Source organism: Mesoplodon bidens (genome assembly GCF_964165515.1).
Source record: "Mesoplodon bidens genome assembly, chromosome: 14".
NCBI classification, from domain to species: domain Eukaryota; kingdom Metazoa; phylum Chordata; class Mammalia; order Artiodactyla; family Ziphiidae; genus Mesoplodon; species Mesoplodon bidens.
Window position 1 is genome coordinate 50,347,505 of NC_138170.1, and position 12,829 is coordinate 50,360,333.

Consider the following 12,829-nt stretch of genomic DNA (forward strand, 5'->3'; position numbering starts at 1 on the left):
AGTAAAATCAAATCTTCTTTAATGCTGGTATTCAACTTTATTTAAAGGCTATTTATTATTTAGGTTTTAGGGACAGTGACAAAGCTCAGAGTATTCATACTCATAATAAGGATTTACTGAATTTCTGAATTGCTATTAAACTGTGATTTTAAAACCCACATGCTAAAGAATATTAAAGTTTCTCACAGCATTTTACTATCACAACCTGGCTAAAATATTAAACCAACACAGAATTCTCTCATGTTTTTATTTTGTCTACTCTTAAAAACACAACTAAATTTAAAAGGAAGATAATTACCTTAAATGCCAAATACCAATCATTCTCCTTGGAGGCCTTATTTCCAGCTCTATTCTTATAAACTTCAACTCTGTACTGACGAACTAGAAGAAGATCTTTTACAAAAGACTCAAAATTCATTTTACTAAGCACAACACTCTCCAGAGTCTTTGCTCCTAAAGAAAAATATTAAAAATACATGTTACGGATTTGAGGATTTGAAGTCATAAGTGTTGAAGACCTAACACAATGCCTCCCCCCAAGCTATGTTGTTTTCCCAGTAATTCATTCACTCAATAAACTATTTATCAAGCACCTATTACATGTCCTAGAGACTTTAGTAGATGAAGGGTATACAATGGTGGATAGACATAACCCCCTGCACCTGTGGAGCCTACACATCAAAATAAAAAATTGGGAAGATACAAAGACAAAAGAATGAGTCAATATACATACAGCTAATCCTACTTGTCCTTTTTTATCATTTGTTTTTCACAAGTTTGAATAAAACTCTTATGTAATAGCTACAATAGTATTTGTATAGGATTTTTTTCAAAAGTCCATAAAAATAAATTAGTTATTATTCATTATAAAATGTTCTAGGTAACAGAGTTCAAAACTTGAAGGTTCAGAGACTTCCCTGGCAGCCCAGTGGTTGGGACTTGGCCTTTCAATGCAGGGGGTGTGGGTTCAATCCCTGGTCAGGGAGGTGGGATCCCACATGGCTTGCGGCCAAAAAGCCAAAACACGGAACAGAAACAATATTGTAACAAATTCAGTAAAGACTTTAAAAATCGTCCACATCAAAAAAAAAAAGAAAAAAAGAAAAAAAAACTTGAAGGCTCAAAAAGGTACATCAAAAAGGAGACTTGCATTTCACCACTGTCCCCTACACATCCAGTTCACCACCCAAGTGTTATCACTTTATAGAATATATTTCCAAACATAGTCTAGGCACACACAAGCAAATATAAGGCATTGCTTTTTTCCTCTTTTTTTTTTTTTTGCGATATGTGGGCCTCTCACTGTTGTGGCCTCTCCCGCCGCGGAGCACAGGCTCTGGACGCGCAGGCTCAGCGGCCATGGCTCACGGGCCCAGCCGCTCCACGGCATGTGGGATCTTCCCAGACCGGGGCACGAACCCGTGTCCCCTGCATCGGCAGGCAGACTCTCAACCACTGCGCCACCAGGGAAGCCCGCTTTTTTCCTCTTTTACATAAATAATTGCACACTATACACACTGTACTGTATCTTTTTTTTAACTTTGATATAGTATTTTGGAGATTGTTCCATCGGTACATAATTAGCTTCTTTCTGTTTACAGCTGCAAACGTTCCAATGAACCTAAGGAATTTCTATAATTTAGCCTCCTCCTGATGGACCTATGGGTTGTTTCCAATCTTTGTTATTACAACAGTGTTGCATGAATAACCTTGTATGTGCTTCACTCTCCAAACATCTGAGTGTATCTGTGAGATAAAGTCCTAAAACTGGATTTTATCAAAGGATGATATGTGTGATTTTTATAAATATTGCAGACTATCTCCTTTGGTTGGCTGTACCAATTAACACTACCACCCGTAAAGTATGAGTGCACCTATTTCCCCTATCCAGTCAACCGAGTTTTCGAACTTCCTGGCCTTCATCTTACATCACTGGTTCTCAATGGGGGACGATCCTGCTCCCTTAGCGGACAACTGTCAATGCCTGGGGGGCATTTAGGTTGTTACAACTGGGGAAAGGGAATAATAACAGAATCTAGTAGGAGGAGGCAGGGATGTTGTTAAATGTGCACAGGATAGCCCCTCACAGTAACAAATTAATTCTTTGGTCCAAAATATCAATAGTGCCAAGGCTAAAAAATTGTCTTAGATGGAATATAGTGTTTCACCTTAGTTTTGATTTGTAAATAACAATTTCTTTACAAAATAAATAAAATCACCCACATCATCAAATGGAATTAAAATTCAATTTTCATATAATATAGGTAATACAAATTATTCACTTAAAGGTAATTCAGATTATACTTGTAGATTATTCTGACAATTCTGGATCTTATGAAAGATTTAACCTAAATTTAACAATAGATCATATCAAGTACAAATATCAAATACAAATAAGCATAAAGATTAATTAAATGACATAATACAATTGTTTTGTACAGCAAAACGCAGCTGATACTTTCAATATCAGTTCACTAGTTATAAGCAGTAGACAAGAATCCCCGCTGCCTGTGTGCCACAACTACTGAGCCTGCACTCTAGAGCCCCTGCACCGCAACTACTGAGCCCATGTGCTGCAACTACTGAAGCCTGCACACCTAGAGCCCGTGCTCCACAACAAGATAAGCCACCACAATGAGAAGCCCACGCACCGCAACAAAGAGTAGCCCCCGCTCGCCGCAACTAGAGAAAGCTGGTGCGCAGCAACGAAGACCCAACGCAGACAAAAAAAAAAAAAAAAAAAAAAAAGAATCCCTCTGCTGTCACAGACACCCTGAAAACTGGCTCAAATCTTGCCTCTTTAAAGTTATTCCCTAGAACATTCCTTAAGATCTAACCTAGGACTGGCAAAAAATATCTACAGGGACCAGGCAGGATCTAATAAGCAGAGAAAGCCAAAGGAAGAACAACACAACTGACAGATGAAAAATGACTTCAAATGGTGGGAACTGTGGCAAAACAAGGAAAGCACATCAGGGTAAAGAAAAAATCTAGACTCAGTAGGTCAGAGGGAGCAGCCACTCAACTCCAATCCAATGCTAATTTGCCCAGAGTTTCCAACTGTGCAGAATTTTCAAAAGAAGCTCAAAATCTGAATTTTTTCATGAAACTACCTAATCTTTAAAATATAGCCAATTAATTCAAACTTTTAAGAAAACACTATTTAGGCCACCAGTTTTCAACCCGGCAAGTTCAACACAGCCACATTTTACAGACTTGAATATACTGCTGTTTTTTTACCTTGCATTTGGAAAGCTGCATGAAAATTATGTTTACTGTGAACGTTACTCATTCAGCAAAGCCTGTACTAACATTCTCAGAGGCATAAGCGGGATCTCAGGCCTATCCAGGCTGCAACAGACTCACATCTCCCAATTAAGACTCCCTCAGAACCAGAACCTCAGTGGAATGGTAGGCCCCATTTAAATTATTTCCTGTTTTTGCCTAGCACATAGGGTGAGCAACTCATCCCATTTTGCCCAAGTTTTAGTACTGAAAGTCCAGCATCCCAGGAGACCACCCCCCGCCCCCCGCCGGTCAGTCTCAAGCAAACCAGAATGATTGAACACACTATCAGCTTATCCAGCTGAATTCTACATAAGTAACATTACTCATATGACAAAATATTATCATTAAAAAAAATTTGCTCACAGAAAGCACTAAACCAGAGTTAATACAAAATTAGAGATGAATTTCTCCCAGAGACACTTATAAATGCCACTGTAAGTATCAGTCGGCAACTTCCAGTAAATACAGCAATGAATTTCAAAACAGTGTTATACCATCCTTTAATTTAGAAGACAAAATAACACTGGTCTGGCACCTAATTCAGAAACAGGTCTTAAAAATCATCAGCCCAACAGGATGTACCAGCATAGCTGTCTGGCCAGCACTGGGTTTTTAAAGCATTTGAATTTGAATGCTTAGCACACGTGAACAAGCACTCTCAGATCCACAAGCCCCACCACTCCCTATTACTTATACCTGACTATTTGCACATCAATGTTATCTGCCAGGCCAAGGGCAGAGGGATCCAGAGCAATCCTCAGTCTTTTTCTAGACACACTCAACAGGAACACAGGAACACATTCACAACAGTGCTGATTTCCTTCTTCCTTTCTTTTTTTTTTTTTTTTTGGTCACACCACACAGCATGAGGGATCTTTCCCCAACCAGTAATCAATCCTGTGCCCCCTGCAGTGGAAGCATGGAGTCCTAACCACTGGACTGCCAGGGAAGTCCCCAGTGCTGATTTCTTAAGAGTGGGTGGGTGAAGAGGTAAATGAGGTGATTCCCCTCCCCACCATGGCCTCCCCTACTTCCTCCATTACTAATCTCCAGATAGGTTGCCCAACCATCAAGATTATCCTCCAGGCTTCCCTGGTGGCACAGTGGTTAAGAATCCGCCTGCCAATGCAGTGGACACGGGTTCGAGCCCTGGTTCGGGAAGATCCCACACGCCACGGAGCAACTAAGCCCGTGCGCCACAGCTACTGAGCCTGCTCTCTAGAGCCCGCGAGCCACAACGACTGAAGCTCACACGCCTAGAGCCCGTGCTCCGCAACAAGAGAAGCCACCGCATTGAGAAGCCCGCGCACCACAACGAAGAGTAGCCCCCCTGCTCGCTGCAACCAGAGAAAGTCCGCGCACAGCAACAAAGACCCAACGCAGCCAAAAATAAAAATAAATAAAATAAATAAATTTATTTAAAAAAAAAAAAAGGTTATCCTCCGAAGATACTATTTCTCTCAAAGGAGTGTTTGTGACACACTGGATGTTCCTGGTGAAGAGCTTGGCTATATGCTTTAAGTCTGAAAGCTGGGAAGTAAGACTGAAGGGAAACTGGAAGAGAAAGCTACCCAGCCTCCACGTGGCGCAGAAGAAAAACCTCAGGTTGATACAAGATTCTCCTCTTCAAGAATAATTTGGAGCCCCCATCTTCATTCAGCTGATAATGTGTCTGCTTACATGTGGGCACTGTGCCAGGTGCTGGGCTTCAAAGGCAGAGACTGGTTAAGACAGAGTTCCTGCCCTCTAGGAGTTTTCAGTATATTGGCATAGAGTAAAATAAATGTTGTGTCTAGGGTAAGGAGAAGGTCCTAGGGCAGGGAACACGTGAGAGGGGCAGCTAACCAGGAAGCCTTAAGATGGGAGTTAAGAAAAGCTTCCAAGGGCTTCCCCAGTGGCGCAGTGGTTGAGAGTCCGCCTAACAATGCAAGGGACACGGGTTCGTGCCCCGGTCCGGGAAAATCCCACATGCCGCGGAGCGGCTGGGCCCGTGAGCTATGGCCGCTGAGCCTGCGCGTCCGGAGCCTGTGCTCCGCAACGGGAGAAGCCACAGCAGTGAGAGGCCCGCATACCGCAAAAAAAAAAAAAAAAAAGGCTTCCAAGAGGAGATGCTTCTAAGCAACTTCCTTTTTTAGGGACTCAGATTCCTTATATATAAATTGAAGCTAGGTACTAACCCACCTCACAGGGCTTTATTATAATAATGTTTTGATAGTTGTTGAAAAATAAAAGTAGCTAAAAGGATATGAATAAGCCTGAATGCCAAAAGAATGAACCAAAGAGAGAAGAAATGATCAACAGAAAAGCCATCTGTGAGGAGAGGAGAGGGGATCCAGACCACAGCAAAAGGCTCATCTCTTCACTGGCACAACAGGGAAGGAGAGAACGGGTACAGACGACATTAAAAGTATTGGTTCAAGAAACAGCCCAAATATCCATCACCTAACGAATGGATTAAACAAAATATTGTATATCCATACAATGGAATATTTGGCAATAAAAAGAAATGAAGTACTGATAACACAGATGAACCTTAAAAATGTTAAGTGAAAGAAATCAGTCACAAAAGACCAATGTTATAGGCAAATCTAGAGAGAGAAAGCAGATTAGCAGTTGCCTGGGTTTGGGAGGACTCAGGGGAAACGGAAAGTTCCTGCTAATGGGTACAGGGTTTCTCAAGACTCAAGTGAAATTTAACCTCTCTTGTAATCCCTCTTCTGATGGCTCCAGTCTTTGGCAATCCTGCCTCTGCCTCTTTGGCAACTTGTTACGGAGCATCCTCCATAGGTCTTCACCTGGAATTGGAATTACTTCTACCTTGCTCTCCACTAGGGGGAGCTCTGTGAAGGTGGGGATACTGCCTTTTGATCTAAGTACTCCCAGTGTCCACAACCCTGCCCGACAAGGCAGCACTCAATAAATGTCTATCTAGTGAATGAAACATCTTTTGTCAGTAACCTTCCATCTGCATATGGCAGAGGCAGGACTAAAACCCACAACTCCTTACTCCTCCTATTATGTTCATTCCTAGGAGCCAGGGATAAAAGAGATTAACATAAAACTAGATGTTCAGAACATCTAACTACAAGAGAGCGAGAAGTTTGTAGCCTTCCAGGGAGAGATGATGCTAGAGAGATGGGGATGGGTTACCGAGGGCACTGAATGCCGAGCTGAGGCACAGACATACATGACTAGCTCAACGCCACACAGCTGGTAAGTGGAGGGGCTGCGACTTGAAGCCAGGCAATCTGGCTCCAGTTCGAGGTCCTGACCACTTGGCAATACTGCCTATTAACAGTAAACACTATAGGTCCCTGCGCTGAACAGCGATATAAATCACGTTCGCCCAACAGGCAAAATCACGCTGGTGACGTAAAACCGTCTCCCTAACCCCCTTCTATTCTAAATCTCAATCCTGGACTGGCGTTTGTGATAAAGAGGTTTGGCGGCGTTTGTGATGATATCCACAGCGCCAAAGCTGGAGCGAGAAGCAGACACCCACGCGAACTGCAGCAAAATTAAATAGAACAATGTGTTAAAACGCCTCGCACGAAGCCTGGCACGTAGCGATCGCTATTAGGTCTGATCCGGGGCAGCTCCGGAGGGACAGACTCAGGGCGGAGGCAGGGCAGGGGGCGGGTGGCGCCCCACTAGGCCAGGCAGGGGGCGGAGCACGCGCAGTGCCCCCACGAGGCACCAGCGTCCCCGCCCCCGTTGTCTCCCTGCCCGACACCCTCCCAGTTCCTGAGAGGAGCCAACTCCGCGGGGTCCTCCCCTGAGCCCGCGCCGTCCCCGCCCTCACCTGCCGGCCCCATGTACTTGACCACCCCCTGGGTCTTGAACACCTCCCGGGCGGCCAGCAGCGCGTCCTCCCGGTGCGCCGTGTAGAAGTCGCCCCGGTCGAAGAGGCGCACCGTGGTGGTTGGCTTCTCCGGCATGCCCTGGAAGAAGCGCACGAAGCCGACCTCGGCCGCGCTCTCCAGCTGCAGCGTCTCCTTCGGCTGCACCGCCATTTCGGAACCTCTCCGCCGCCTGCCTGACGGAACTGCGCGACCCCGCACCCACTAAGCTGTTTCCCGCCTCCCCTCCCTCTCCCCCCGTGCGGCGTCCGGCCTCTGTGGAGACACCCAATCAGCATCCAGCGCTGCGTTTCGGTGGGTGGGAGTGCGTCACGACAGCCAATCATAATCGGACGCGGCCCAGCTTCCCGCGCACGCTGGTGATTCTGTCCACTGCGCATGCTTGAGCCTAGGTCGCGCGCCGCCCCGGCAGACACCCGTCCTTGAGAGAATTCAGTTCTCTGGGTCTTCTCGGTTGCACTGGTGTGGGTCCCAGGTGTATGGTTAGCTAGTTTAGGAGACCAGGTGGGAAGTTCTGGCAGGTTTTGAGTTTGTTATGTACCCGGAAGAAAGAGAGTGAAATCAGAAAGAAACGTGAAAACAAGGAAAAACTAGCCTTCCTCCCTATCACAGTATTTGTTTAACCTGTGCCCCTCTCTCTCCAACTGCCTCACTTTTCGTTTTTAAGCAAACTGCCTGCATCAAGGTTACACGTTTCTTCTCCACAGCCTCCGTCCTGGCCAGATTCCCGTATTGTCCACTCCTTGAATGATGCATTCATTCAAAAACAGAAGGCCTGCTATGCGCCAGACTTCTAGGATCTGAGGATCACTAGCAAAGAAGAGAAAAACCACTGCCTTTGTTGAACTTACATTCTAATGAATGGATTCAGATAATATCCTAAGTAAACTTATAATAAGTAAACTGTTAGAAGATAAGTGTTTAGATAAAAAAGATGGGGGGGGGTTGACTTTTTTCTTTTTTTTTTTAATGTTGAGCAAAGACTTGAAGGAGGTCAGGATACGTCCTGCACAGTTACCTGCCTTACAAAAGGTATTGCACTCTCCTGTTTGCTCACCCTTCCCCCATAAAAGCAGCCCCAAACCCTGATCCAGCAGCAGAATTACCCTGGGGGCTTTTCAAAGGTGTTCCTGGGCCCCACCCACACATAATGGGTTGGAATTTCTGCAGGTGGGATCTTGGGATCTGTAAGAAAGCTCCCTGGACATTCCTGACAATGAGCTCAGTTTAGAAACCACTTAATTCAAATAGTTTCAGAAGCAGAGAAAATTTGAACCATCTGACTGCTGACTACTTCCTGTAGTGCTCCCTCCTCTCACACCAACTCTGTGATCTGGAGCAATAAACTTCCCCTTACCTTTCAATACCTGTGGCTCTAACACAGACTTGTCCCTGTGCTCTGGAATGGCCTTGACCTGCCCTTTGTGTAGCAAACTACTGGTCGTTCTTCAGTCCTCAGGCCTGAAGTATGCCCAGTCCCCCCAGGTGTAATTAGTTGAATTATCTTCTGGAGTATCATTTTGTTCATATCTCTATTATATTTGCTGCATTGTTTTAGAAATATATGTTCAGGGACTTCCCTGGTGGTGCAGTGGTTGAGAATCTGCCTGCCAATGCAGGGGACACGGGTTCGAGCCCTGGTCTGGGAAGATCCCACATGCCGAGGAGCAACTAAGCCCGTGCGCCACAGCTACTGAGCCTGCGCTCTAGAGCCCACAAGCCACAACTACTGAGCCTGCGTGCTGCAACTACTGAAGCCCGCGAGCCTAGAGCCCGTGCTCCGCAAGAGAAGCCACCGCAGTGAGAAGCCCCACGCACCGCCACAAAGAGTAGCCCCCGCTCGCTGCAACCAGAGAAAGCCCGCGTGCAGCAACGAAGACCCAACGCAGCCAAAAATAAAATAAATAAATAAAATAATTAGGGGGCTTCCCTGGTGGCGCAGTGGTTGAGAGTCCGCCTGCCGATGCAGGGGACAACGGGTTCGTGCCCCGGTCCGGGAAGATCCCACATGCCGCGGAGCGGCTGGGCCCGTGAGCCATGGCCGCTGAGCCTGCGCGTCTGGAGCCTGTGCTCTGCAACGGGAGAGGCCACAACAGTGACAGGCCCGTGTACCGCAAAAAATAATAATAATAATAATAATAATAATAAATTAATGAATTAATTTTAAAAAAGAAATATATGTTCACCTGTCTCTCTTACTAAACACCTGGAAAGAACACAGATGAGTATTTACATTTTTTATAGTTAATAATAATGGCTAATGTTCATCAGCATTTATTGACTTTTAAATTTTTTACATGTGCTTACTGTTTTAATTTTTGCAACTCTATTAGGAACTATTGTTATTCTTATTTTACATTGAGGAAACAAACTTGGAAATGTGAAGTAGCTTGCCCAAGATCCAGAGATAATAGTAAGTGATAGAGCTAGAGTTCAGTCTCCAGATTCTGTAAGTTTAACCATCTGTGCGCCAGAGGGGGCCTGGCACATAATAGGTACACAGGAAATTTTTTTTTTTCTTTTTTTTGCGGTACGCGGGCCTCTCACTGTTGTGGCCTCTCCCGTTGCAGAGCACAGGCTCCGGACGCGCAGGCTCAGCGGCCATGGCTCACGGGCCCAGCCGCTCCGCAGCATGTGGGATCCTCCCGGACCGGGGCACGAACCCGTGTCCCCTGCATCGGCAGGCGGACTCTCAACCACTGCGCCACCAGGGAAGCCCCCAGGAAATGTTTTTAAATGAATGAACTGTGTATCACAATAACCATTTCTATATGATAACCTGGCCTTGAGTGTCATCCATTTCTCCCCTTTCCTAATTCACATTCTAAATAGTTCAGAGGAAGGCAAAATAGTAATAATAACTACCTCCAGGCTTGATGTTAGGATCAAATGAGGTAGTAGCTTTGAAAATATTTTGTTATCTTTTGTAAAAAGCCTTTATACTATTATCATCACATTTCCCCCCACCCAGACTGTCTTTCACTTATTCATTGAATTATTTATTTGTTTATCAATTGAGTCTATTAATTCTAAAAATAAAGAGAATACCTGGACTTGCCTGATCTATCTAGAGAGTTAGGATCTGGATGTGTACTAGAGGGCAGTTAAAGGTAATGGAATATCAAAACATAAGCTTCTCATGGCAATTTAAGAAAGACAGAGTTTACAGGGTGGAGATAGAGAGCCTGACGTGAGGAGGTTTGGTTTCATCTAGGTGAGGGCAGTGGATTTTTCTCTAGTCTTTAAAGATGAACAAGATTTTTAAAAATCCGCTTTAGATTATGAGCTATAATATTTGTACAGTTTAGATGCATAGCTCTGCTGATACAGATGGATCTCCAGAGTGTGAACCTAGTACAAGGAACATAACCATGGCTGCTTCTGGGCAGGGGGACTAAGGCCAGCAGCCCGAATGGGAGCTTTTTCTGCATGTCCTTTTTTTTTTTTTTCTGCGGTACGCGGGCCCCTCACTGCTGTGGCCTCTCCCGCCACGGGGCACAGGCTCCGGACGCGGAGGCCCAGCGGCCATGGCTCATGGGCCCAGCCGCTCCACGGCATGTGGGATCCTCCCAGACCGGGGCATGAACCCATGTCCCCGGCATCGGCAGGTGGACTCCCAACCACTGCGCCACCAGGGAAGCCCCTTTGTATGTCCTTTTGTTCTGAGAAAGAAAATGTGTCTCAGACCTAAGCCTTATAGTCTGATGTCATTAACTGCTCCTTTTGGGGAGTTACTACCATTTCTGGTAGACTAATGGGCATAAAGTCTAGAAATTCATCTAGAGGACTATCAGCCTTGGCAGAGGACAATGACCTTTCACCAGACTTAAAAGATAGCTAATGATTTCAGACACTCTTTACTTTGAATCCAGGCTAATAATAACAATGATCCTAACAGGCTTTTTTTCCTCCAAAATGCCAAAATGTCTTCAAGAAGAGGGACCTTTTAATTAGCCTGCTTAGAGAAAAGCTTGAAATAAAACTTTGAAATGTGCTTGTAATCAATTTGCCCAAGAGGTTTTTGTTTTGTTTTGTTGTTTGTTTGTTTTTGTTGTTTGGTGTTTTTTTGGCCACACCATGTGGCTTGCAGGATCTCAGTTCCCGGACCAGGGATTGAACCCAGGCCATGGCATTGAAAGCCTGGAATCCTAACCACTGAGCTGCCAGGGAACTTCCTAAGAGGTTTTTTTAACAATATCTTTTCTTAGGCTTCCTTGGTGGCGCAGTGGTTGAGAATCTGCCTGCCAATGCAGCGGACACGGGTTCGAGCCCTGGTCTGGGAAAATCCCACATGCCACGGAGCAACTAAGTCCGTGCACCACAGCTACTGAGCCTGCGCGTCTGGAGCCTGCGCTCTGCAACAAGAGAGGCCGTGACAGTGAGAGGCCTGCGCACCGCGATGAAGAGTGGCCCCCGCTCACTGCAACTAGAGAAAGCCCTCGCACAGAAACGAAGACCCAACACAGCCAAAAATAACTAAATAAATTCATTTAAAAAAATATATATATCTTTTCTTTAAAGCCATGTGCACATATTAAATGTTTATGATAATTTCGAAAGTTATGTCAAATAGTTGTCTTATAGAAATTTTTTATATTTTCTAGTCCTACAGAGGAAACTATGAATTTCTAAAAATAACAGAAAAGAGGGATTTTGCAAAAATGGAACACATGGTACAATATGATTGATAGGGTGCAATAAAATCATTACCACCAAATGGGTTTTAATTTTCTCATATTTTCCAAATTCATAATGACTGTTACCTATTTATAATCAGAGTAAGTAAGTATTGGGCAAAAAGGCACACGTACCTAACAAAGAGGCTCTTCAAAGAAGTAATAATTAAGATTTTTAAACAACCAAAAATAGAAAAGTGTTTAGTAAATTTTAAAGTGTTTAACTTAATCATTTTTGTTGGGGTTTTTTTTGCGGTACGCGAGCCTCTCACTGTTATGGCCTCTCCCGTTGCGGAGCACAGGCTCCAGATGTGCAAGCTCCGGACACGCAGGCTCAGTAGCCATGGCTCACGGACCCAGCTGCTCCGCGGCATGTGGGATCTTCCCAGACCAGGGCACGAACCCGTGTCCGCTGCATCGGCAGGCGGACTCTCAACCACTGCGCCACCTGGGAGGCCCAATTAATCGTTTTTTCTGTAACATCTTTATTGGAGTATAATTGCTTTACAATGGTGTGCTAGTTTCTGCTTTATAACAAAGTGAATCAGCTATACATATACATATATCCCCATATCTCCTCCCTCTTGCATCTTAACTTAATCTTAGAAATAAATTATTGCTAGCTCAGGGAGTTCCTTGGTGGTGCAGTCGCTGAGAATCCACCTGCCAATGCAGGGGACATGGGTTCAAGCGCTGGTCTGGGAATATCCCATAAGCCGTGGAGCAACTAAGTCCGTGCGCCACAACTACTGAGTCCGAGTGCTACAACTACTGAGCCTGTGCTCTAGAGCCCGCGAGGCACAACTACTGACCCCACGTGCCACAACTACTGAAGCCCACGCACCTAGATTCTATGCTTGGCAACAGGAGAAACCACCGCAATGAGAAGCCCGTGCACCACAACAAAGAGCAGCCCCTGCTCGCCGCAAGGAAGACCCAATGCAGCCCAAAATAAAATAAATAAATAAATTTCTAAAAATAAATAAATTATTGTTAGCTCAGTTT

General features: G+C 45.0%; 1 protein-coding gene across 2 annotated transcripts in view; it reads right to left on the reverse strand.

Annotated features, from left to right (window-relative positions):
• Positions 1–7,362, reverse strand: part of MSH2 (mutS homolog 2) — a 75,952-nt gene extending 68,590 nt beyond the window's left edge. The window contains exons 1-2 of one of the 2 annotated variants that reach the window (XM_081254041.1): positions 7,229–7,362; positions 299–453 (exon numbers count right to left, since the gene is read on the reverse strand). In XM_081254041.1, coding sequence (XP_081110167.1) covers positions 299–453; positions 7,229–7,301 — 228 coding nt within the window. In that variant the 5' untranslated portion in view covers positions 7,302–7,362. Of the gene's footprint in view, positions 1–298; positions 454–7,090 lie in introns of both variants that reach the window. The other variant, XM_081254040.1, reaches the window with a different exon arrangement.
• Positions 7,363–12,829: the final 5,467 nt, after the last annotated feature.